The sequence below is a fragment of the Panicum virgatum genome, chromosome 9N (genome assembly GCF_016808335.1).
Source record: "Panicum virgatum strain AP13 chromosome 9N, P.virgatum_v5, whole genome shotgun sequence".
In the NCBI taxonomy this organism is placed as follows: Eukaryota; Viridiplantae; Streptophyta; class Magnoliopsida; order Poales; family Poaceae; genus Panicum; species Panicum virgatum.
Genome location: NC_053153.1, coordinates 49714853 through 49740241, shown reverse-complemented (window position 1 = coordinate 49740241; position 25389 = coordinate 49714853). Strand labels below are relative to the sequence as shown.

Here is a 25389-nt window from a genome sequence, read left to right as displayed (position 1 = left end):
CCCCGACCTTCGCGATCAACCATATCCGCGCGGCGACCGTCGGCGAGGCTCCGAACAGGCCGTACATATGCTCCTCCTCCAGCATGGGCGGGCTCAGGCATTGCGTGGCGCGGCGGACGACCCCGTGATTCGCCGGGAAGCTCGCAGGTCCTGGAGGCCGGTCGCGGCTGTTGCTGTGGCGGCCACCCGCAGGCGGATCTGGAGTTAGCGCGAGCAGCGAGGTCGGTGTCACCCGCAGCTGATTCTCCCTGTAGAGGATGCGCGAGCTCGGGGATGGCGCGATGATGGGGATGCTCGCCATGCTCGCTAGCTCTGGAATGGCGCGAGCTCCTCCGCATCTTCTTCCCCCTCCCTCCGCTCCAGTTCCTTCTCTGCCGCCTGTCGTGCCGCGCCAGCGCCGACGGCGCCGATGGGCCCTGCACGCGCGCCGCCGCCATCGTGCTCCGGCAGCTTTGCAGGCTCTTCACCTGCTCCTAAGACGAGGACAACGTCGCGGCCTTCTTCGTCCGCTGCTGGCCTTAGTGCTGCCGCTACTAGGCGTGGTGGTTGTTCTTGCCCGTGCTGTGCTCTGAAGGTCGTGCCCGTGCTGTACTGGCCGGTGCCTACCTTAGTGGCCGTAGAACATGAGGACGGGAGCAGCAGGGTGTGTGCTTGGATGTGGCTGGGAGGAGAACAGAGAACAACAATGGAGGTGCCTGCCGTGCTCTGAGGTGTTCGACGAAATGCTTCTATGGGGTAAACTTACCCTTGTTCATCCGTGGTGATTCTATCTAAAAAATGCAACCAAACAAACACCAAGTCACCGTAGCCAGGCTCATATTCGTAGGCAACCAAACACAGGCTGGTTGGCTATCCAGAACCAGGCCTGGCCTGCCCAGACTACATTTGCTGGCCAGGCTCCAATCAGCCAACAAACCAAACAGACCCATCATGAATCCTGATAGCTTGCTTTGGCGTCGCGTGTGAACATGTGATGCGATGGTTCCCATGGGGAAGGATAAAGGGGTCCCCCATGTGGCGTTGATGTTCCTCGTCTCATTCTGACGCGGCACCGTCAAATGTGGACAAGTAGAACATCAACCACACCACCACGCGCATTTTCCGGAGCTATGCTGTGCGGTCATCCTATCCGATCCGATCCCCTTTTCACGGTGCAACAAAGCTCAAGGGTACTGCGAGTTTGCGGCGACAAGACTGGAAGCTTGCATGAGAGAAACAGAGGTGCAGGCGACAGTTCTGTCTGTACTCTGCTTGCTCGTCAACTTTAACAATATAGTCAGTCCATCTATTATTTTTTTTATGCGGCATAATTTGACTTGATACGGATTTTTAAGCCTTTATTTTATTTAATAATCGTGGATTTGCTGCTACTCTCTCTGTATTACGATATAGGTCAGTTTTAGTTTTTCCTATTCTCTAACTTGACCAGATTTATATTTAAACATACACAAACATATACAAATCAAATTAGTTATATTGGACCCATCATGAGATTTGTCTTGTATAAAAGTTATTAATATTAATATATTCTTCAATAAACCTGGACAAAGCTAGAAATGTTTGGTTTACGACAAAATCAAAGCGACCTACATTTTAAAACCATGGGGTACCAGTTATGAGCTCGCAAATAAATGTACCTTGAAAGCCCAAACTAATAACAATATTTTTGTATTACTAAACTTATGCATGGTTAGCTTAATCGTTGGTAAACAAGAAATACGGTACGAGTTTGCCATCTGATATGCGTGTACATTTGACCACATGGCGGAGTATACTTTTGATTTTGTTCGCGGTGATCTTCTATCTTTCTATCTTTGCAAGAGTACTTGCTAGTAGTAGCTAGCAAGTGGTAAACTGAATTGTCGATTGAGGCAATTCAGTTTACCACGATGGAGGCAGGGAAGGAGGAGGAGATACTGGTAAACTGAATTGCCGATTGATTCAGTACACTACAAAGCTAGCTAGGAGCACTTCACAAGAAATGCACAATTCAGTGAAATGTTTCTGTCATCAATGCACAATTCTAAGAAAATAGTGGTCGGCCCGGTTAGGTGCAAACAGCACTTCCAACTATGTAGCATAAGGCCCATAATAAACTGGCCCGTCTACTATCATTGTAGCCCACAGCAGGCAGCCGGCTACTGTTTCATTTAGGGTGACCCCAGTGCTAGCTCTACAGTCTACAGCAGCAATGCAATGCTCCTCTGATAAGAACACCTCATGAATTAATCTTTACCAGGAAACAGTAATACAACAGCTTGCAGAAATCTGAACAAGCTAGCTACAGAAGAAGGCTGACTGCAAAATGATACCAGCAGTTCCTTCAGTTAACTGAAACTTGGACGAATGAGCATTCTTCTGGATTAATCTACTACAGACTCGCTTCAATCTCCTCCAGGGTGAGTCCCTTCGTCTCCGGGACGATCCAGAATATGAAGACGAGAGATGCCACTGCGATCACCCCGAATCCACAGAAGAGCAACCCCGTTCCAATCAAATCCTATACCACCATGCATACACACAACTATCATGAGTATTTCAACAGCCAGCTGTCTTCACACATTGCGATATCGCGCAGATGAGATGAAAACACTGCAACAATCTTTGGCGAAATAATAAAAAGGCAGGGCACGGCAGGATCATACCTCCAGTGGAGAGAAAGCAAAGGTGACCAGCGCATTGGATGCGAAATTCACAAGAACAGCAACGCTCAATCCACGGCCTCGCAGTCTCAATGGGAAAACTTCCGAGATCATAAGCCAGCCAATAGGACCAAATGACAGCTGCACAGCAGGTTCTCTTCATCAGACAGATTGCCACATATAACTCCATGATAAAATAGCACAAGGCAACTACTAAACTTTGGTGCTAGGTCCTCAACTACTATTTCTCAAAGCCTACTACTCCAGCTGACACAAATTGACAGTAATCCTCACCTGAGTTTTCAGATAAGGTAAGATGGCTATGTGAGCAATGTACAAGGAAGAGAAACTACCTGGTAACAGCCAACATACAGTAGAAGTGCTATGACAGCCACATAGGAGGCATCCTTCAGTAAGGTGTAGTAGGAGGACAGCAAAAATAAGGAAACAGTCTGCACATTTTACAATCAACAGGTAAGTTCAGTAACCATACGACCACCCTCCATTAAGATATTTGTATTTCTTTTCCACTAAAAAGCTAACAGGTTGTCAGCTAATTGATAATCTACTCGACTGCAGACTTACAATTCCACTGACACCTCCAATGAGTAACGGTCTTCGGCCAAGCCTGTCAACCACGAGGACTGCTACTCCAGTCATGATCAACTGTGGTATGGAAACCATAACATCATTAGCGGTCAGTGAATAGAATGTGTGGAACCTTGAGAAGGAAGACACACAATGGTTTGGACTAAGATTAGAAACAATATATGCTTCATTTCTACTGTAATGATGTAATCATAAATTGCACCACTGAAAGCCTTTTCAGGGGTGACAATAAATCAGATGGAAGCAGCAAAAGTATTGACATGTACCTTCAGTAAACCTAGAAGAATTGACACACGAGTGGCATCAGATGCCCCAGAGAATCCAGCACTCTGCTTGCAAACAATGATAGATATGAGTGATACAGGAATGAAAGATAATAATTCTGGGATGCAAAAGGTCTCCTAATAGCGCAATTTGCCCATACAAGTTTGGCAACTGTTAGATTGACAATGTTTTGAAGCCTCGAACCCCATACAGGAGTTTGTCATAGCAATTCCTAACATGAATCGATGAGTCTGGGGAAGCCCGAGTGTGTCTTAGTTTTCATGTTAAGTTTACTTCAGTTGGAGTTCAAGTTGCTAGGTTTAATCTATGTAAACGTTCATTGTAATTCTCGACATGCTTCTCTTTCTTAAACGACATGGCAGTGCTCCTGCCTTTTTCTTCAAAAAAGAATTCCTAAAATGAATGGATTTCCAGAGTACCCAAACATGCTTCAATGGATAATTACATTTACAAAAGCAACAGTACGTCAGTACCTGAAAGATTGTAGCAGCATAATATAGCACGCTAGGTTGACCAGTGACCTGACATATACATAAGGCAGGATCAGATGAAATACCATAATGCCAACACTCTCACGGTGCAACTGGTCAGCTGAACACGCCAGAGAAGTGGTTCACTGAGCCAGCCTAGGTTCGAGTCACGGCACAAGCTTCTTAAGATGAAAATCAGGGGGATGTCTCTCCCACTGGTCGAGTCTTTTTTTTAATCGAAATACCATAATATTTTATTTTTCAGGAAAGAAACTAAAGATATAAGAGATCACCTGCTGAAAGAACACCAAACCACATCCAATTATCATTGCTTTAAGACATTTTCCTTGAAAGATCTCCCTGAAGCCAACTTGCTTCTCTTGATCAATATACGACAGTTCCTCCAGAATCAAGTTAACCTGATCTGAGACCAAATCAGGCGAAGCTTGACCCCTCAATCGACATAAGCACCGGGTTGCAATTTCTTTTGTCTCCAGCAGGTTTCCCTTCCCTTGTATGGCACATAACAGGAGCCACCTAGGTGACGAGGGTAACCAACACACTCCGACTCCCATTACGAGACATAATGGTGTACTGGTGGCATACATATAACGCCAACCGGAAACCACTTCCACATAGAGATTGCCTGCTATATAACCAAGCTGCACAAATACAAATAAATAAGAAGTCTAAAATATTTTTTTTTTGAAAACTAAGTCTAAAATATTACTAAGGGGATGATATATAGAGAGAAAAACTAATATACACTTACAAGCATCCCAAGAACAATAAAGAACTCCTTTAGAGAAATGAGCATGCCTCTTATCTGGCTTGGTGCAGTCTCTGCAATATACATTGGAGCAGCATGCATAGCCTGATAAAAGCAACTTCCATAAGCCTCATAGTTTTTTTTTTCAAAACAAAACATAAGGCCTCATGAAGAAATGTGCATGATCACATGGTTTGCAATGTGAACTGTGACAAAAAGATCCCATTACCAATCCAATTCCTATTCCATATAAAAAGCGGCCAACCACCATGATAGCGAAGTTGGGTGCTACTGCTGTCAGAAGGGCTCCAATCAAATATGAGATAGAAGAAAGGATAAGCTCTTTGCGTCGCCCTGTGGAAGTTAATTAGAATAAACAAAAATGAGAAGACCATACTAAATTGCACCATATATAAGAAGTAGCATGGAAAAGAAGAGGGGTGATAGACCTAAATAGTCTGCAATAGTATATGCCAAGACAGAGCCGATCAAAGCACCATACAGTGAGCCACTGACCTGCATCAAGCATAACCCGCGATTCGATCATTTAGCAACAGGATGCTAGTTAGTCAATCCAGTCCTGCTGAAATTGAAATACTTTTTTACAGGATACGGAATAAAGCATTACCACAAGGCCAGTCTGCACAGATGATAAATTGTACCAGGTTGTACCACTGAATGTCGAAGACTGCAAAAAAATAGATTTATCGACAGATAAATTAGCAATGTTGACCCAACCAGTGTGTGCAAGCTGTAAAGCGGCATTTTCTGAGAAGCAAGCGCCAGCGGGCACAATGTTACCTTGAGCGATATGGTCGCCCCGGATGTTGCCCCAATGTCATAGCCATAGAGAAGGCCTCCCAAAGCTGGAAAGAAGAACCTGCAACAAATTCACCAAAGTGGAAGACCTTGGTAAGGTAAACTAATAAACTGTTTTGCAGTGATAGTAAAGGTTTGTTGTCAGACATTTCATCTGTAACAAGCTATAAGTGATATGCTAAGTAAAAGTGGAGTGCCTGAAAATTTGTGCAATATATCAGGCAGAGTAGGCTTTTGAGCGAGCAGCTTGAGGACAAGTTGTAATCCTAATCCCTGGAGACATGAGGCACAATTTTGAGAGCAGGGTCTGGGGGTACTGGCTGACCGACCGATGGGGGGGGGGGGGGGAGCACGCGGTGCGAATCATGAGAGGTACGGGAGAAGAATGGAGCGGAGAGGCAAAACGTACGGGAGGGCGGCGGCGGAGACGGAGTAGCACTCGGCGGAGGCTGGAGTCCCGAGCAGCAAAGGGCGCCTGCCCTCGCAGTCGGCGTCGTCGTCGGTGTACGCCTGGACGCCACCGGAGGAGACGTGGATCTCCTCCGGCTCGGCCCACCCCTGCTGACGCAAAGCTCAATCGAAGATGGTGTAAGCATGGACCGGCGATCAGCGAGAAGAGGCGATGGGAAAACGCCAAAAAAAAAATCTTTAGAAAAGGAAAGTAGGTAATCCAACGAGTTAGTTGCTGGCGTGGAACGCGGCGGCCATCCATACCTTGTTCGAGTTGGAAGAAGGCTCGGGAGGAGGGTGGGAAGCCATTGGAGCGGAAGCTGGAGCTGGAGCTGGAGCTGAGCTTGGTCGCGTCGCGTACACGTTGAGATCTTATGGTGGTCCTCGGCACGTCACGTTCCCGTCTGGGTTTGAGACTTTGCGGACTGGGAACGGAGGAGAGGCGTGCGTCGCTCGCGTGCGTGCCTGCGTGGGTAGGTAGCCTGCGAAGCTGGAAGGGGGAGAGGCCGGTGCGGGAGCCGGGCACGTTGGCGCCTCCGGTCCCAGGCATGTGTTGTTCAGTTCGGCGTGGCCCTCTCTCCCTCGGTCAGTGGTCACAGGCTCACAGCCTCGCCCCAGGCACTCGACCAAGCATGCAGGGCTCTGCTCTGCAGTTGCCACAGCAACCGTCGACGGGGCTGCAGAGCCGTGATTCACGTGGAGCAGAGAGACAGTAAACCCGCCTCATCAATCATAAAAAGACATCTCTCGTACAATCCAGAGATAACCAAATGTGGTACTAGCATCACAGCCAGACTGCAAGAGATTCAGCAAATCAGCTTTTATACAACAGTAACAACAGCAACCTTTCGAAATCAAACAAAGATGATCGAATTATACAGTATTGTCGTCCAGTACAACATTATTCAGGATCGCTCCAAGGACCCGAGGCCGAACGAGTCACTCGCTGATTGATTGATTATTCAGCTCAGCAACACCTGGCCCAAGGCAAGAAAGCAGGAAAACACAACACAGGGTGGTCCTCCCCGATCAGACACGACATTTTACTAGGCTTGCTCTTTCTTTGGCTCCCAGGGCTGGTACCTCGTCCAGTCCCTCTGCCCCGGGTTAAGGGCATGCCCCTTGGAGTGGTAGATCAGCTCCTCGCCCTCACCGGAGTAGTTCTGCTTGTGCTCCACAAGGTACCGAGCAGTCTTCCGGGCCAGCAGCTGCAGCACAGGGGGGAAAGTAACAGATAGCCATATAAGCCAAACAGTTTCTTCAATGTCCAAATACTGTGGTCACAGCCTTCAATCTCTTTGTTCCAATGTTCCAAAGGAAAGCAACATCCCCATTTCCCACCAACAAAAATACGCATGGCCATAGATGTTTATCAGAGCAAGCAGTAAGCATGAAATTTTTCAGAGCGAGACAAATCGCACGCACATCATCAATACAGGCGCTTAATTGCTATACATAATAAAAGTAAAGAAGAAAGGGAGAAAGCACTACTGTACGCATGTCAGAAGACTAAAGCTTGAACAGCAATTAGGAATTTAACACAATCAACATTCAGAGGGAAACTTGCCTGATCGCCAGTGTTATCTGTGATGTGATGCAGCCATCCATGCCATTCAGGAGGCACTTGGGATGCATTGTAACGATCTTTCTCTGCATATTCCACCCACCTATGCCTTCCTGCAAAATTTACCAATGCTTATCATTCTTGTGTACAATCAGGGGAAATGGCCAGCAGCACAAGAGCAATTTTTGCTCCCACAAAGACATGCACATCAGCTAAGCTTGATCTTTAAAGAGCGAAGTTAATTATCTCAAAAGCTTGGAGGAAAGAAAACAAGATGTGAAGTATTGAAATAAATTGCAGTCAGTGTTATAGAGTTTGACTTTGTTCTTTCTAACACACAAAGCATCACCTTCATGATCGAAATTCCAATGGAACTACAGAAGAATTCCACATTAAAAGCAACTGTAGCAGATCAACTAGCACAATAGAGTATTGCTCACCATGCTGAGTGTCTTGCAGTTTCTCATAGTACTTGTTTCCAAACTTGTCAACCCCTACAAGTGTTGCGCCAATATTGTGAATTTTTGTTTGCCTGGAAATAGAAGGGGGGTTAGCTGTGCTAAGACACATAGCTACATCCATTCCTGCAAAGTGGAGGAAGAGAGGCAGGTGGCCGCTTACAAAAGGTTCCCATCCAGAATGCAATTCCTATAACAAACAGTATGTTAGATTAAGGCAACAAATACAAATGCAACAAATATAGACTTTAGCTACATCTGCAAAACTGAGAATTCTGAATTCATATCAAGCACAGAACAAAACGATTAAATAGAAAGAGTCCAGGAAACATGAACATGTGACAAATAAGATCCTTTGATAGAGGACCGCAAAGTGTCTGTGCCTAGTGTTTGCATTCAAAAATTGGAGTCGGTGGCAGTGTTGCGTATTTTTAAAGGACTGGAGGTGAAAGTTATAAGAAGTAAGTAATATCATTTTCAACTGAAATATATTCCATCAAGATTGGTTACAGTTACCACTGGCACAGTAGCAGATCAGGCTGCTTTCACAGTTGATGTAACTTAATATGGGATGTCTTCCCAAGTAGTTTGATGCAACTGCATATGTGTGTAATCTGTACAGGAAAACATCTAAACCACGGCAACGGGTTTGTCGACGGTCTCAAAAAAAAATTTATGTACAATGCTAGATTTTTGTTGCATAGTCTTCACTAAACTAGTAAACTTCATGAAAGTTTGATAAGATGTGACTTGTATACTGCAAGGAAAAATAACTATAGGCCTGTATGGAATCAGTCAATCTAACAAGCAGCAACATGCAGGAAATGTATAAGTTTAATTCAATTTATGCCGGGACTGCGTCTAGTATATCGAGCGGTGTACTACATATGCAGTATGAGATGTGATGTGTGGAGTAATAAGGCAGAGCTAAAGAAATACTATTGGCACCATAACCCTGGACGGAACCTCGATTCAAAGGTATGTAGTGATGATTGTACGATTTCAGCAAGGAACCCTAATTTTGATTTTCCCTGCGACACAGCACGACGCAGGAAGAGCCGGAGCCAAATCGAAAACGGTAGGAAGCAAAGCAGGTCTATGTATAAGCAGCCCGTTAGATCAGCAACGAACAGAGAATACTCGCGGCGAATGAATGAACGGAGCGAAAGAGGAGCGGAGGGATCTGAATCGAATCGAAACCGCAATCGCAGCCGGGGGCGTGTGATCCGCGCGGGGAGAAGATTGAAGGGAATGAAGGGGTTACAGGTATCCTTCCTCGCGGGCGTCGCGGAGGAAGTTGGCGAGGCCCTTCTCCTTGATGCCCCTCAGGACGCCGCGCACCACCGCCGCCATGGATGCCGGCGACACGACGACTCACCCGCCGGACCGAAGCGCAAGAGAGGGGGTGTGGTGGAAACAGGAAACTGTGGGTCTGGTCGGTTTGTCCGTCCGGCTCGGCTCGGCTCGGCTCGTCTCGTCGTCCCGGGCTGCCTAAAGATGAATGCATTGCACGCTGGGCCCAATTAGTTGTGGCCCGGCCCACTCAATGAACAAAGAAAGCATTTCTTTTCAAAAAAAAACAAAGAAAGCAGCGAGAAATAGTGATGGGCTGGGCTTCATCCATCATTCAGCCCGAGTCAGCACATCGAATCGACGATGTGCAACAGGCGTCTTTTTATATATATATATTTAAAAAAAATCAAAATTTCAAAAATATATGTCTGTTTCGAAAAATTTCGAAAATATACCCGGTCGCGGGGAGGGGGCGACAGGACCTTAATGTAAATTTTTTTTTGAATTTGCAAAGAGGTCCCTAGCGGAGTGTGTGTGGAGGGAGGGGGGTCTGGCGACAGGGGCCTGTCGCCCCCCTCCCCTCCCCCCGGGCGACAGGGCTCCCCCACGGGCGACAGGGGGTCTCCCACCCTATATAAGCCCTGTCCTCCATTCACTTCTCATTTGAGCAAAAAAAATTGCACCAAAAATTCAGAAAAAAGAGAGGGGTGGGGAGATAAAAAGCGGCGAAGCTCTGCTGAATTGCGCACTTGTGATCTACCGGTAACTTCCGTATGAATCCATTGATATTGTATAACAATTTAATTTAATTAGCGGATTAGCTGAATTAGATTTGGTGCTTTAGAACACTCGTTTAGTATTACAATTTCAGTACTATTACAGACTTGTGTTTAAATTAATTATGAATTATAATAGAATTATGACAGTACCTTATTGATATTGCAGCATAAGACAATGGCTGCCTCCAATTGTGTAGGATTTTCATGGACCGAAGAAAAATCTAGTATAATACTTGATATCATGACCCATCTTGTTATCAGTAAGAAGTTGGATCCGTTAGTGGATAGTACGATAGAGATGGTGTTGTCCAAAGTAGTAGAGTTTAAAGATTTCACATTATTTCGAGGTATTACAACGCAAGATGTAAAGGGACACCTGCTAGAACGTCGGAAGATATACATGAGAGTATGTGAACTAGCGAATCATCCTAATATCATTGGATTCTTACAAAGTTCTTGTAAGATATGGATGCGGCTAGATGTGTATGAGATGCAAATTAAGGTAACTCTCATTCAGTTCTAATCCCGTCCGTCATTTGGAATCCATATGTATGAAACAGTAATATTATTGTTTAATTATATGCTAGGATTACCCCGAGGACACGGAGTTGATTAACAAATCGATACCAAATTTCCGTAAATTGGTATGTATCTTCGGTGGACTTATGCCGCAAACTAGACGAAGGAGGTGGAGAAGATCTTCGGGTGATAGTACTTGGCCTCCACAAGAACAGATGACCGGAGGTTCGTCAAGTCATGCTGCAGCACCTCAAGCACCAAGTTGTGTTAACTTGGATGACGACATGGATGACTTTATACCCCCCAAACCATGGCCTCCAACACATGATGTTCCTTCTCCTGTACATGAATCTAGATCCAGAAAAGAGAGAAATGGAAATGGAAGAGGTTCGTCAAGTCATGCTGCAGCACCTTAAGCACCAACTTGTGTTAATTGGGATGACGACATGGATGACTTTATGCCCCCCAAACCATGCCCTCCAACACATGATGTTCCCCCCTGTACATGAACGTAGATCCAGAAAAAAGAGAAAGGGAAAGGCAAAGGCAAGAGGTTCGCGAGACATACTACACCACCTGCAGCACTACCATCTGTCAACTGGGATGACGACCTAGATGATTTCATGCCATGATCTATAACATATGATGTTCATCAGTTTAAGATGTATTCTCATTTAATATTGTTAATGATGTATTATGCTTGTATGTATGTCTCGTACCTAACTTGCATTCACTAGACATGTACATAATGTCGAGTTTGAATCGTAGTTAGTTCTAATGGAGCATCGAAGCATAAACATACCATGTATCGTATATAATGGAAAATACGAGAGTGATCAGAGGCGAACGTTGAAGTGTACAAATAAGCGGTCCACAGCTATCTCATTACAAATAAACATCAGAGATACAAACATCGGATATATCTAACCATCCCTAGGGCGTCGGACCCTCTTAGCCCTCTGTGACATGATTGCTAAAACCATGCTCCTTCCACTCTTTTGGCAATGAGTACTACTCGTCATCAGATGAGCCCTCATATTCTTCCATCTCCATTGCGGTTTAGTCTTCTGCGTCCATCTCGTCCACAATGCTATGTATCATCTCTCCCTCATCAGTAAGGCCCTGTGGTCCGATGTTTTGGTTCTCTATCTCTTCTGACTCATTTTGCTCAACATAGTTGGTCTCTCTTCGAATACTTGGAGTTGCTTGATCTGCACCATGTTGGATTTCATTTTGTGTCTTCTCCCGGATTTGAACAAGAATGGCCAGAGGCCACCCACGCTCTAGAGCTGCTTGCATGTACTTCTGCCAGTCATCAGTGCTGTGTATCATCATCAATTCACATAAATCATTTTCTACCTCCCAATTAACAAGAGACTGGACGGTCATCACATGTGTCTCCGGATCAACACGGAACCCACGCTACAACCACTTACATATGGAACCAAAACTCCTCTCCAGAGGTTTATCTATGGCGCTAGATGTGCACTTAAAGGCAGAAAGATCTACTCCATTTGGCCCATACAAAATATTGTAGTCACCAAAAAATACTTGAAACTGCATCTTGCTCGACATATCTGTATATCACAGAATACTTATCGAGTTATACTCTTTACTTCACTACCTTATTCAATAATCCGTAAAAACTAAGTATGGATTTCAACTACAACATATAACTATTCATAACTACGTGATGACACTCAAATTCTATACTGCATATGCGAAATTCTATTCTAAATCGTAATTAATTTATAAACACGTCTCTAATAGTACTGCAATTGTAATGATAAACGCGTAGTACTAATTTTCTAAACTAATTTACTACTACGTAACTAAAGTATCATTAAAATCCTACTTAAATGGTTCTACTATACCACTAATTAAATTAAATTACTCTACAATACCAATGGAAAATTACATAAGCTAAATGTACTAACCTGCAGATCACAAGTGCGCAATCCGACAGGGCTTCGCCGCTTCCCTTCTCCTCACCCCTCTCTTTTTTTCTGGATTTTTGGTGGAATTTTTAGGCTCAAATGAGGAAGGAATGGAGGTAGAATGCTTATATAGGGGGCCAAGAGCCTATCGCCCGAGGGGGGGGGGGGGGGGGGGCGACAGGCCCCCCTGTCGCCCGGGGGGGACAGGCCCCCGTGTCGCCCGTGGGTGGGGCCCCCAGTCGCCTGAGGGGGGCCTGTCGCCCCTGGGGGGCGGGGCGACAGGCCCCCTTGCCCCCACGCGCCCCCGGTCGCGGACTTTGTTGCAAATTTGAAGAAAAAAATTACATTTAGGGCCTGTCGCCCCCCAACGGGCGACCGGGGTATATTTTCGAAATTTTTCGAAACGGACATATATTTTTGAAATTTTGATTTTTTTAATATAAAAAAGAAAAAATCGCGTGCAAAACAGCAGGTGCTGGTAATGGAGGTCATTACTGGAGCGGCAGCGGAAGCAGGAAGTTTGGCTGCAGCTAGTGGCTCAAGGAGCCCACCTGTACCGAATCTCTCGGTCTGGTCCACGATGCATCCATCCAATGGGGAAATGAAAGGAAAAGAAAAGAAAAGAAAAAAGGGATGGCGATACTATTCCTGGAGACATGCAGCAGTCGCTGGCTGGCTGTCTATCGCTCTGTCTAGCTACTCTAATAGCTGCATCATCAGATTCTGAAATTGATTAGCTAGCGTGCGCACTCGATCGGCCTCGATTTATCAGATGAAGATGAAGCCGGCTGCTGGCCGGTGCAACACATTTCAAAGGTCAATTAGTTGTAAGCATCCATGCACTCCGATCCTCCGAGCCTGCCTGTAGCTGGGGGCATGTCGTCCAATCCTTTCTCCACACGATCAGTCTAATCAAATCCGTCTCCGCCTCATCTCTTCCATCAGCAATCTATCCTAGCTACCTAGTCATCTTGATCCTCGCTGTTTCTCAACTCATTCATTTCGCGCATTACATTTCCATCACCATTACATGTCGCCTCACCGTCGTCGTCGACGATCGTGCGCACTTGAGCTTCAAATCCTACCTGCCACCGGTCACATTCTGATGATCGATCTACACATCCTTCCTTCAAACCACGCATGCACCCGTCTTTTCACCGGTGCTTTTTTCCAATGATGTACAGCGCCTGGTTTAGTCGCTTGTTTCTCAATTCATGATATAGTTGATGTGCTGCTTAGCATGACGGCGATGTGTGTTAATGTGACACTCGACTACCATTTCGTCTCTACTGAAATGGAGGTTGTTTTAGTTTTATTTTAAATCAAACTTCTTTACATTAAAGTTGGCCGAGTTTATAAAAAAATACAATGGCATCTTCAATACCAATAAATACCAAACAAATACTAACATATAGCTCATGATGGATTTAATGAAGCTAATTTGATGTTCCTGATGTTAGTATGTTTTTCTGTAAACTTGATCGGACTTACTCCCCCGTTCCAAATGATAGATTTTTTATGTTTGGTTGCTATGCATCAAAATATACATTACGTCTTGATACATAGCAAAGTTGTGTATCTGGAAAAATCATAATGGCGCAGGAATAGATAACTTACTTAGGATACAATAAAAACAACTTATCTAAAAATGCATGCAGCACACTTGACTACAAGCACAACCGCAAGGAATGAACTGCACAATGTGCCACACATTAAAAAATAGCCCCAATGTGCTCAAGATCGTGGTAACATATGACGCTACAATGATTTCAAAATCATTGTCAATAATGGCAATTAGTTGCGTTTGGTGCAAGTTAGCATCATTGTAGGATACTCTTGCTATAACTATTATCGTGACAATAACATATTTATATCATCATCATGGCAATAAAATGATATAATTGCAGTGATACCTTTTACACTGAATAAAATAATATAAATAAACTAAAATCGGTAGCTAGCTAGCTAGGCTTTGCAGTCTGTATCAGCATTCGAACATGAAACCTCTGTATTTTTCACACTATGCCTTACCACAGTGCTAAAGTTATATCTATATAAGATTGATAATAAACTTATCCTATTTCTTGAAAGCATGAATTTCAAGAACAAGTGGCAATAGTTAAAATCTTGACAATAGTGTGTGTATATTGTCGCGACACCTTTTTATATTATTGCAGCAATTATTCACTTGTGGCAGTAACACACTGATATTACAACTGATCTCTCATGTATTGCTTCAAACAAAATTAACAATAAAATGATGTATTGCCATGAAAACACAATAAGATTTTAAGGAGCTGCAATCAAAATATTTCCATTGTTCATTTTTAAGTTTGGTTGCAATACCAACAGACACTTGCAAACACAACTCTAAAATGTCAACATTTCAAATATGTTAGAAGAACATAATGCAACAGAATATTTATATTGCCATATGTTTCGTTATAAAAACTCAGCTTTCTAGTGTTTATTATCACTCAGTTTCCCCTTGTCTAATGTGTGTCTATATTGGCAAAATATGTTGATTAACTCAGCTATGTGTCCGATATACTAAAATCATGCTCTCTCACTTAGGCATTTAATCAATCTCATCATTTCTAATATATTCTTGTTTTACTTTCTCATTTATGTATATTCATTTGCTGCTAACTTGTTCACGAGAAACAAAAGTAATAATCTTATTTGGTCAGGCCATCCCTTGTATTGATTACAAATTACATTGGTTCCCACCCATCTAGACAACTACTAACTAAAGTACATTAATTCTCCTTTGTCTCTATAATGTTGTTGTTGGTCTCGCCACCTACCATCTTATGGTGCTATTAATATTCATTGTTGAGAGTACTAGGTTTGTAATTTCCCGTTGGTACTTGGTTGTGTCCACCTCAGGTATAGGCGATCGTCAAGATGTTATAGCATCTATTATAACAAAATAAAAGTTAAAAAACACACCACATCTACTATCTAATGTAAGAAACTATCACATTAATCATGTAGAAAAATATATCAACATGTTACATCATTAATAACTGTATTAGAACAGAAGTATGAATTGGGTAATAATAAAGAAAGATTAACTAAATGTACATGTCATGCAAGGGATCTAGCTTATGGTCTATATTGATTTTGGCAATGAGTGTCACCTAGTCCGTAGGACTAACAATGTTTTCTAGTAAGCAAGGTTTTTAGTTTTATGAATGCTAGTCGCTAGATATATAAACTTGGGGATCAAGCACCACAGGACATCATGCAAGGTCAAATAAGAGTTTTTCATAATGATATAAGGATCAACATGCATGTTTAAACAAGAACAACATGTTGTTGAGAGTGTCACTTGGCGTGTTGCTAAGTCTTGTTTCTCTTTGGTGGTATTATCAAGAGAGGCTTGGGTATAATAGCTTGATCAAGACTTCAGGTTAGTTCTCTAGTCTAGTTTGTTATGACAATAGGCTTAGCTATCCATTGTCTGTTTCCGTCGGCATGCACAATCACAAAATATTTTCTCCTTTTATAGGTTTTTTTTATAACATTGGACAATTAATTTTGGAACCATCTGCAACTCAGCTATCACACCGATGTGTTAGATACCTTGTTATGACCTTCCGATATAATTCTAGGAGAAACATGTTGTCTAATATAGTTGTTGAAACCATATTGATTTTGTGTTTTTTTTTCAATCAGTCTGATTTTTGACTATGCATACATACACAAAGTCATATTTAGCAATCAATCACCTAAAAGGATACTATACGGAGTAATAGATGTGAGCAAATAAGGGAAAAGTCCAGTTTACACCCTCAATTTATCACAAAAAATCGATCTTCAACCTCCAACTATAAAACCGGACAATGGAGGCCATCCGACTATCGAAACCGGCTGGGCAAGTTTTGTCCATAGTGGTTTCAAATGTAGTTTTTCATTTTGTGAAAAATAAAAATACTGAAATTTAAACTAAAATACCATATGCAATTTTTTAAAATTAAAAAAAATCTGAAACTGGTACCAATTTTTTTGTAAAAATATAACTCACAAAACTTTAGCTTTTGTCCATATGATTTTTTTTCCACAAAAGGAACTTTTGTATGTGTATAATAAATACATTTGGACCAACTCCCTTCCTTAAAAAATGTACATTATTTTAGTTTCGTCAAGATGAAACTTTTATAATGATCAAATTTATAGAAATGTTAATTTTTTATGGACCATAACTGACTAGATATGATAAGTCGTGCCAACATGGCATGCCACGTAGAACGAATGATTAAATTGAGCTGGATGGAGAAATTTGAGAACTAAGACGGTCATTTTGAATGTTCAGAGACAAAATTAAGTTTTGGTTGAAAATTTGAGGATGAATTGAGAAGTCCATATGTTTGTGCGACCCCCTTAAATTTTCTTTCCAGTTCCGCCACTGACTGAAAACTACGTGGACAAAAGAATTCTCATAGGAGCACAATTTTAATTCGTTCAATTACAATATTTAAAAGAAAACGAGTTTCAGTTATGAACATACATCCTTTTTTTCAAAATGAAGAGAGTGAGAGAGAGAAAGAACATAAAAGTTTTGTTGTAAAAGGCAAAGTGACATAGCTTTTTGGAGTGCAGATGCAAATAGAGATGGATCGAAGGTAGCACATCATGAAAGATGGAACGACAGGTATATGCAGCTGCGTGCTACATTGAGCGCATGATAGCAAACGAAGCGGCAATTCTCCATCGATGGATCATCGATCGAGATGTGGACCGATACGAAAACAAGGTGGCCGCCGCTCTCCATCTCAGTGAATCTGGCAATAAAGCTAGGGTGGGAAAAGAAGAGCACAGAAAAGATGGACGAAAAGACACCAGCATCAGATAGATAGGGAGTAGGCCACTGTAGCACGTAGTAGCTGCTACTACTACTGCTCATCGCACACTGTACTGTACACGTATGTGTACGCCGATCATTGGGCGTGCATGCCATGGATGGGGTAGTAGTAGATGGATCGGCTGATGTTACCGAGCGTGTCAGTGGCAGCATAGTGTCGTTGATCTGGACCTGCAGCCGTGCACGCATTGCCTGTAGCTAGCTCACCGTCACCGGCTAGCTAGCTCTCTATCTTTGCTAAAGGCTACAGCGAGTGACAACGCTGGCTCTGGCTCCATTATATAGCTGTGTGTTGTGTCTGTGTGCTGCCTGAGCAGGTCAGCCCTGACCATGACAGTTACTTGAACTCTCTGCATCTACATGCATACATGTGCTCGATCGATCGATCCCTAGCTTCTTGCCAATTTGTCTACTAGAGTCTTGTTCTGGCAAGTGCCAACTCTCTCTTTTTGCCTTGAATCTGTAACGTAACCCAGCTGGTGACAAATTGTTCATCTGAATCTTTGTAGCAGTTGCTAGATATCATGTGTGACTTCTTCTGGATGTCGCCTGCCGATCAAGGCGACCTCTCCGACGTCGTCCGGGCAAGCCTGCAGCAGCAGCAGCCTCACCTTCGGCTGCCGGCCACTCCTGCCCCAGCCGCAGTGTGCAGGTGCAGCCATGGCTCGTTGGGCTCCCGTCATCTGCCGGAGGAAGAGGAGCTGCTGCTGCTGCTGCAACAAGGCCGAGTGAACCTCGTCGACGGCGATCATGAAGCGCACTTGCAGCAGCAGCAGCGGCAGCTGGTACGCGGCAATGGCGGCATGGGTCTCGTGGTTGGCAGCAACGCCGCCCTGTATCCACATCCACAGCACCATCCGGAGGCAGAGGGGCTAGTGATTCCCCAGCTCATGTCCGGGCCGCCGCAGCCGCAGCTGTGCGCTCCCAGTTCCAGCTTCGCCGAGAGGGAAGACGACGCGGCCCACGCTCCAGCAGTGCCGGAAGAGCTCGGCCTGGACACGGCGATGGCCACTCACCCCCATGCCTCGTCCATCAAGCGAAGGTGCGACGACGCATCATCACCAGAAGTTTGGTAATTTCCATGAGCATATGTGCATCTGCATCCATAACATATTATGGTCGATCTCTTGTGGTGGTGGCATGGCGCAGGAAGAGCCAAACGAAGAAGGTGGTGTGCATCCCGGCGCCGGTGGCGCCGCCGCCGGGGGTGGGCGGGCGGCCGAGCACGAGCGGCGAGGTGGTGCCGTCGGACCTGTGGGCGTGGAGGAAGTACGGGCAGAAGCCCATCAAGGGGTCGCCGTACCCGAGGGGCTACTACCGGTGCAGCAGCTCCAAGGGCTGCTCCGCCCGGAAGCAGGTGGAGCGCAGCCGCACCGACCCCTCCATGCTCGTCATCACCTACACCTCCGACCACAACCACCCCTGGCCGATGCAGCGCAACGCGCTCGCCGGCTCCATCAGGCCGGCCGCCGCGTCCTCCTCCTCCACCTCCTCGGCCAAGAACCACCACCACCAGCATCGCTCGTCAGTGGCTGCTGATGCCGTTCCTTATCCGACACCGCCCCACCGTCGTCACGCCAGCAACGTCGCCGTCGCCAACAATTGCAATGCTACTCCGCCAGCAGCAGGCTCCATCACCGCCAGTGTCCATCACCACCAGCTGCTCAAGCAGGAGGTGCTCGACATGGATAACCTCGAGCCAGCACTGGACGCTGCTGCTGATGATGACCACCTGGGCGGCATGATTGCGGATGTGGACGGCGCCCTCAACGTCCTGTGCGCCTCCAGCTTCCACTACTCAAAAAAGCAGCAACAGCATGCCACTGCTGGTCAACCGGAGGAGTTGCCGGAGGAAGAAGACAAGCTGCAGCTGCTGCTGGATCGGGATCCGTTCAGCTTCAGCTTCTTCGACTGGGTGGGCGCTTCATTCGGAGTTGGAGAGGCAGCAGCAAATCAAGGCGGTTACTGTTAGATGGCTTGCTGCCAAACCCAGCATGAGTCAATACTCACCTTACAGAACTGATCAAGCAAATTCCTAGTAATTTGCATATATACAGCTAGCCAGGACGCCCAATTATATTTCAAATGCAAGTTAAGCGCGCGCCAACAGATCTTAGTGATATTTATTTTACAATTTTACTTGTCTCTTTTCAGCTCTACAAATCTCTGTTGATTGTGTCCTTCATTTCTAATATAATATAACCGAAAAGGACTAATGAGCCATTAACATAGTGTGTGGGGAGCAGATGTACTCTCCCTCCGTCCCAAATTATTAGTTGTTTTGACTTTTTTAGATACAAAGATTTTGCACTGTATTATTAGTCGTTTTGACTTTTCTAGGAATGGAAGTGGATGATGGCAAAGTTAAACTTACTGGAGCTGAATAAAAAACACTTCCATAGCTGACTTGTGAACATATGGGATTCATTTGCAAATTCATGTAAGCTAATCGTGGTGATAAAAAAACAACAGAGAACGAACAATATTCGTTTCTGATGAATCTCGATCTGTCACTTCCAGTTCCATAGTCTGCCTTGCTAATGATTGAATGCCAAAGATAAGTCCAAATGCACTGTTCAGCCCAAAAAAATAAAGTAAAAAGAAAAGGAAAAGTGGACCAAGATGAAAGGAGAACCTGAGGACAGAATGCTGAGATAAAAAGCTCAAACGACAACAAGAATCTTCTTACCACATTGCAAATATGCGATCGCTGTTGCTCATAGTTGCCGATGAGACTGGACGATGCGAGAAAAAAAAAATCGTTCTAGTCCACCATTAATAACCCTCCACAGCCAATTCCTCCCACAACACATTCAACTCCCACCAGAAGCCTCCAGACCAAAAGGATTGCAGTAACACACTGCAAAACTACCACAAGTCTGCAATATAATCATAGTGAAACACTTTACTGGCCACGGTTTCAGAAAAGTAACATCTGTACACTGAATTTCTGCATCAAAAATTATAGCCACTAGATGCCGCAGCAGAGCTCTTTATTTACTGAAGCAATTTCCCACACGACCCTGATAGTTTCTCTGACATTGTGTACATAACAGAATGCAGCGCAACTTTATATCATTTAGTGGTAAACAAATGGCTTCGCATCAGTAGTGTCTGAACAGATGAGAGCACAACATCTGAAGACAAAGCATCAAATGACAAAAGTAGGAATTCAAGAATTCAAACTAGTTCAATGAGATTCCAGCGTTTACAATCTGCATGCAGATGCAGCGGTTGAGCTTCCTTGTTTCCCATGCCAAACTCCACCGTATCTGCTTTCATTTCCTACCCGCAGAAGTTGAGCTTTTTTATAACTTTTGCATAAGCTAAATGCACCAATGCAGGCTTCCGAAGTCTTCGTTTTGCTTCCTTGGACTGCAATGCCATAATTCATAAGAAGATCACATAAAGCAATGTTATAATGTATAAATGCATCACTGATTATAAGCAATGCTGACTATTTGTAAAACATGAGAGCCTGTCTACATGGATGCATCAAAATGTTGCGAATTTCTTTTGATCATTTTCACAGCTAGAAAGAAGAATCATAAGAAACTGTGGAAATGAGCATGCTTCTAGTTTAAACAGTCTACAAGAGAAAAAAAGGATGCAAGCACAAGTATTAAGTAGACTCAACATTTTTGCAGGTTGCTGTTTATAATTTGCAGGGCAAGGCAAAGCCATTTACTCAATTGATTAACTTGATTTGCACTAGAAATCATAATATATATACACTAGGGAAAAAAATATATGCAATGATTCAATCATATACAGGCATACGGCAATTTTTTCTTCTTCAAATTATGCTGTACGGATAGGTTATCCAAGAGCAGGGCATGCATTGTTTAACAAGGATTTGAAATATAGAGTGCTAGCTAAGTAGGTTCTGCTTCAGCGAATTGTACAGACAAGACAATTTGGTTTCATGGGGACAAATTCTAAGTATTGCTGATCATCGTGTTCAGTTTGGTTTGGTTCACAGTACATAGCAATCCATATAAGTCAATACAGCATCCTAGAAGTGTTGCAACAATTGATGAACAAAGCACGCTCACTAGTTTAGTCTCAATGTACCTTGAGGTGCGCATTGTGCCGCTTTCCCGCCCTCCACCTGCGGATCTGCCCGTCATTCATGGTTCTGAATCTGAACTTCATGGACCTAGCAAAAGGAGCAAAAAAATCAGCTGCTCGGGGTGCCCGCGCGAGAAGGTGAGAAGGGCACAGGAAAGACGACTGGGCAATTACGAGGGGGCCTTCATCTTGTATTTCTTGACTTTGGACTTGGTGGGTGTGAGCGGCGCGCGCGACCTCTCCTTCTTGGCGTAGGGCCGCACCTGCTGCTGAAGCGCCGACTGCGCGACGCCATCCACGGAGGAAATGAGCATCGAAGCAGCAGGCATTCGAACCGAATGAAAGGGGACGGGACGAGGCGGGAGCTCACCGGAGGGCGGAAGGAGGAAGCGATGGCCGGGTGGAAGAGCCCAAGGGGCAGGGGCGCGTGGAGGGAGTGGTGCCGGCGGCAGGGCATGGAGAAAGGGGCGTTGAAGGAGGCCGATTTGGGGATCACGGGTGGGGGCAGCGGGCGGGCATGGGACGCGACGGCGGCGGCGGAGGAGGAGGAGAGGACGCGGCGGCCGAGGCCGCCGGCGGCGCACCACCACCGCCGCATCGATCCGAGCTTTCTCTGTTTCAGTGTGCGAGTTTGGCGGGCCTAGGGTTCGTCCATTTCGCTATGATATGTTTGATCCATCATCATTATTCCTTCCGTTTGGAGCCCATCAAACTTCTTAAGGCCTGTTTGGTTTAATTAGGCCGACGTTTGGGCCTCAGTGTCTCATCTCGAACTGGGCCTGCCAACAGCCTTTTTGGCGTAGCGCGGTTGGCAAAGGCGCCAGGGTTCGAGTCTTAACTCCCGCGGGTGCTCACCGGGGGTTTTCCCCAATTTATTCCAAGTTCCAGGTTGGACTGCGCATCACACCCGGATGACCCACAATGGTTAGAGTGACGTGCCCGTCACACTCGGAGTCCGGTGGTGACTTCGGAGATCTCTCAGCCGCGTGCATTCCTAGGTGTAGGTGTAGGTTTAGCTCGCGCACAGTGTGCGTGTGTGGGTGTGAGTGTGGTGTTGGTGTGAGTTTGTGCGTGAGTTCAGATATTACAGCTTGTACTTGAAGGGTCGAGGCCTAAAAAAAAGATATTTTTTCGCTACATTGAGCCTTGTAGGCACACAGATGAGCAGAATTTTTATCTACGTATAAATCATATTATCATGTTTCAGGCTACACGCTAAACCTGGTGTTACGGTCATAGCTAGTGCCGCTCAGCCGTGCATTTCATGGTACGTATCATACTGTCACTTAACTCCAAGTTTTACGGGCGCTATTTTGCTGATATGTTAATCAACTTACCATTGGATATAAAGTGGGCTAACATACAGAATATATTATTTTAGCCGATAAAATTTTTCTCACGAAGTTAGAACATTTTTGTTCTTGAGCAGAACATTCATAAATTCAAGTAGCATGCAAAAACATTTTTTTTAACATTGGCAGATGTTCATAATTCAACTCCAACAGATGGATATGCAAAATAACATTCGTCTGGCATATAAATCTGTCAAATAAAAAAACACTACCATATAGTGACATCAAGTTGCAAATATGTGAAAATTATTGTGCTATAGTACAATGAAACCTAGGATTAAATGCCACATACAATAAAATCTTGCGCTTTTTGGGACACACTATGAAATCCGATTTTTTATGAGTTTTATTTAAAGAGAACATATTAGGTGCAAATCATGTAAACTTTAATCTGGACCACCGGATCAACATTCAAGGGTTCGCAGGGAGAGTGAGAGGAGGGGGGGGGGGGTTGGTTTGCAAAATTGTGATTAGAGGTGGGCGATTAATTATAGAATTACCCAATCCCCCATGCCCCTTAGATGTTGATCCGGTAGCCAAGACTGAAGTTTGCACGGTTTGCACGAAGAGACTGGTTTGCATATGATATATTTTCTTATTTAAAACAAGTAAACAACTCATGTTTAAAGTAAGATTTGAATGTAACAATTAGAACTAATTTAAGGTGTTTGTCTTTGTATGAAACACTTTTTAGTGTGGTGATGGCGGCTTTTGAGTTTTGACTACAACTCCACATACCAATGCTCAAATCTTAATACCTGTAGTTTACACACGCATGAATGTAAAAGAGGCATATATAACATGGTGAGCTTGTGGTAAATTCCTCGAGTATAATAATGTGCCATGCATGAGTGTTTATAAAATGTGGTGTGTGCCAAGTATAAAATACCTATCGAGATGGTGGAGATCAACACGGGGTAGTTTTGTAGTGTTTAAGGCCACAAATGAAACATATTAGCTGATGTTCCAAAAAAACATATTAGCTGATTGAAAGCACCTCTAATAAACAAAGGTTTGAAAGAAGTCATTTTACAACCCGAGCAATTCATTGTATCCACTTAAGAGAATTTTAACGCCTAAACTATTTCAATTGGTTTAATATACCCTAATGAGCTTTTTTCTTTTCCCCATGTATTCATTGAAATTTAATTTTGTTTAACATTTTGGGGAGAAAGTTCACTTAAAATCCAGCATGTACCGGAAGAGGAAAAAATGCAGATCTTATCAGTCTACTAGGTGGTCTTCTCCACCAAAAGGATGGATTAAGATAATCGTCAATGGGTGGTCGTTTGTGGAAGGGTTTTTGAGTTGTGGCCAGAGATTGTAATGGTGAGGTTCACTCATATAAGATTAAGCTCGTGTTACAGGCACACTATCTAACCAAATTGCGGAATGAATATTTCTTCTAACTAACCAGCGACAAAACTGAGGGCTCATCGATAGGGGCGGATCCAGGAATTGGAGGTAGTGGGGCTCATCTCACTTCTCCTTCTTCCAGCCCCCCCTCCTTTTTCTCTTCATCTCTTTTTTTCTCTTCCTCACTCTCCTTCCTCCATATAATTTCAATGGAGTTCCTGGGGTAGGGGGGCTTGAGCCCTCCCCCAGCCCCCATGCTCATCACGTTTTCAATAGCTATCGAGGGACACGCGTCAGGTAAGAGCATGTTCTGATACTCATTTCGATCCTGCTTAGTACAAAATAAGGACTTTGGGGCTGCCACACCAATCAAGATGAAGTGGAACAGTTTGGGGAATGCTGCTAGGGTAGGCATCGTAGTTAGCTCAGTCGTCCTAGTCTTAGCCAAGGTATTCCTTCTTCTCTACTGTGCGTGGAGGCGCTTCTGGACCAAGAACTGCCATGCGCTGCTACCATCACCACTACTGCTTCCATCACCTGGAGTATCACCGCGACGATGACTACTACTACGGGGTGGCAGCCGCGACAGTGACCAGCTGCGACTATGGGGGCGGCAATCCTCCGACATCGTCAACCTTGTCCATCTGCTGCAGTCCAAATCGTCTTGGAGGAGGTAGTCGAGGGGTTTGGAGTTGTGGCTAGAGATTGTAATGGTGAGGTTCCCTCATATGAAATTAGGCTCGTCACGCTGGCACACTACCTAACCAAACTGCGGAATAAATATTTCTTCTAATTAACCAGAGGCAAAATTGAGGGGGCAGGCGGGGGCCACGACCCCCTCAATAAAAAGAAAACCATTGCATATAGTATAATTTGTTGATAAAATTAGATCAAATTTTTATAGAAAATCAATGCAAAACTAAAAGAAAGGCTGTTTTTCCTTTGCTAGAAATAGCCTATTTCATCACCGAACTTTTAGTCAAGGGTCATCTTCATCTCTATCCTTTTAAAATGATCATTTCAGTCCTCAACCTTTTTCATGCAGCTTAACTTAGTCCTTCGTTCTATATGTCTTGCCACGTTAGCATGCCATGCCAGCAGTCAAGTGTTCCTATTTTTTAGCAGCAATATATACTGGTTCACACATTT

At 44.3% G+C, this 25389-nt stretch overlaps 4 protein-coding genes across 5 annotated transcripts; 1 reads left to right on the top strand and 3 right to left on the bottom strand.

The window, feature by feature from the left end:
- Positions 1-1989: 1989 nt before the first annotated feature.
- On the bottom strand, positions 1990-6555 carry LOC120687956 (D-xylose-proton symporter-like 2). 2 transcript variants are annotated; one of them, XM_039970063.1, is made up of 14 exons: positions 6309-6555; positions 6004-6152; positions 5577-5655; positions 5404-5463; positions 5225-5291; positions 5005-5129; positions 4779-4880; positions 4300-4668; positions 4010-4057; positions 3518-3580; positions 3228-3308; positions 2996-3094; positions 2646-2783; positions 1990-2500 (listed from the first exon to the last, which is right to left on the bottom strand). In XM_039970063.1, exons 1-14 carry the CDS (start codon positions 6351-6353, stop codon positions 2372-2374), a joined length of 1554 nt encoding a protein of 517 aa, XP_039825997.1. In that variant the 5' UTR covers positions 6354-6555; the 3' UTR covers positions 1990-2371. The 2 variants fall into 2 exon arrangements, with proteins under 2 accessions (XP_039825997.1, XP_039825996.1); XM_039970062.1 differs by having other exon boundaries at positions 2025-2500; positions 6004-6155; positions 6309-6543.
- Positions 6556-6815: 260 nt separating this feature from the next.
- On the bottom strand, positions 6816-9528 carry LOC120687957 (probable NADH dehydrogenase [ubiquinone] 1 alpha subcomplex subunit 12). Its single transcript, XM_039970064.1, has 5 exons — positions 9331-9528; positions 8230-8256; positions 8049-8140; positions 7612-7721; positions 6816-7252 (listed from the first exon to the last, which is right to left on the bottom strand). The coding sequence occupies exons 1-5, from the start codon at positions 9417-9419 to the stop codon at positions 7091-7093; spliced, it is 480 nt and encodes a 159-aa protein (XP_039825998.1). The 5' UTR covers positions 9420-9528; the 3' UTR covers positions 6816-7090.
- Positions 9529-17739: 8211 nt separating this feature from the next.
- On the top strand, positions 17740-19595 carry LOC120687525. Its single transcript, XM_039969540.1, has 3 exons — positions 17740-17889; positions 17974-18503; positions 18611-19595. Exons 2-3 carry the CDS (start codon positions 17986-17988, stop codon positions 19431-19433), a joined length of 1341 nt encoding a protein of 446 aa, XP_039825474.1. The 5' UTR covers positions 17740-17889; positions 17974-17985; the 3' UTR covers positions 19434-19595.
- An 813-nt stretch (positions 19596-20408) lies between these two features.
- Positions 20409-22177, bottom strand: LOC120692623. Its single transcript, XM_039976004.1, has 4 exons — positions 21903-22177; positions 21707-21813; positions 21536-21620; positions 20409-20836 (listed from the first exon to the last, which is right to left on the bottom strand). Exons 1-4 carry the CDS (start codon positions 22128-22130, stop codon positions 20747-20749), a joined length of 510 nt encoding a protein of 169 aa, XP_039831938.1. The 5' UTR covers positions 22131-22177; the 3' UTR covers positions 20409-20746.
- Positions 22178-25389: the final 3212 nt, after the last annotated feature.

Coding starts and splice junctions, on each gene's coding strand:
- LOC120687956 (XM_039970062.1), bottom strand. CDS start 6,353: ATGGCTTCCCACCCTCCTCCCGAGCCTTCTTCCAACTCGAACAAG. Junction 4,881..5,004: donor ATGGAATAGGAATTGGATTG/GTAATGGGATCT, acceptor TGCTTTTATCAG/GCTATGCATGCTGCTCCAAT. Junction 3,581..4,009: donor ATGCTGCTACAATCTTTCAG/GTACTGACGTAC, acceptor GTTTGCAAGCAG/AGTGCTGGATTCTCTGGGGC.
- LOC120687957 (XM_039970064.1), bottom strand. CDS start 9,419: ATGGCGGCGGTGGTGCGCGGCGTCCTGAGGGGCATCAAGGAGAAGGGC. Junction 8,257..9,330: donor GCCCGCGAGGAAGGATACCT/GTAACCCCTTCA, acceptor TGTTTGTTATAG/GAATTGCATTCTGGATGGGA. Junction 7,253..7,611: donor CAGATAACACTGGCGATCAG/GCAAGTTTCCCT, acceptor CCTGTGCTGCAG/CTGCTGGCCCGGAAGACTGC.
- LOC120687525 (XM_039969540.1), top strand. CDS start 17,986: ATGTGTGACTTCTTCTGGATGTCGCCTGCCGATCAAGGCGACCTCTCC. Junction 18,504..18,610: donor GCCTCGTCCATCAAGCGAAG/GTGCGACGACGC, acceptor GGCATGGCGCAG/GAAGAGCCAAACGAAGAAGG.
- LOC120692623 (XM_039976004.1), bottom strand. CDS start 22,130: ATGCGGCGGTGGTGGTGCGCCGCCGGCGGCCTCGGCCGCCGCGTCCTC. Junction 21,814..21,902: donor CTTCCTCCTTCCGCCCTCCG/GTGAGCTCCCGC, acceptor GGCGTCGCGCAG/TCGGCGCTTCAGCAGCAGGT. Junction 21,621..21,706: donor TACAAGATGAAGGCCCCCTC/GTAATTGCCCAG, acceptor TCCTTTTGCTAG/GTCCATGAAGTTCAGATTCA.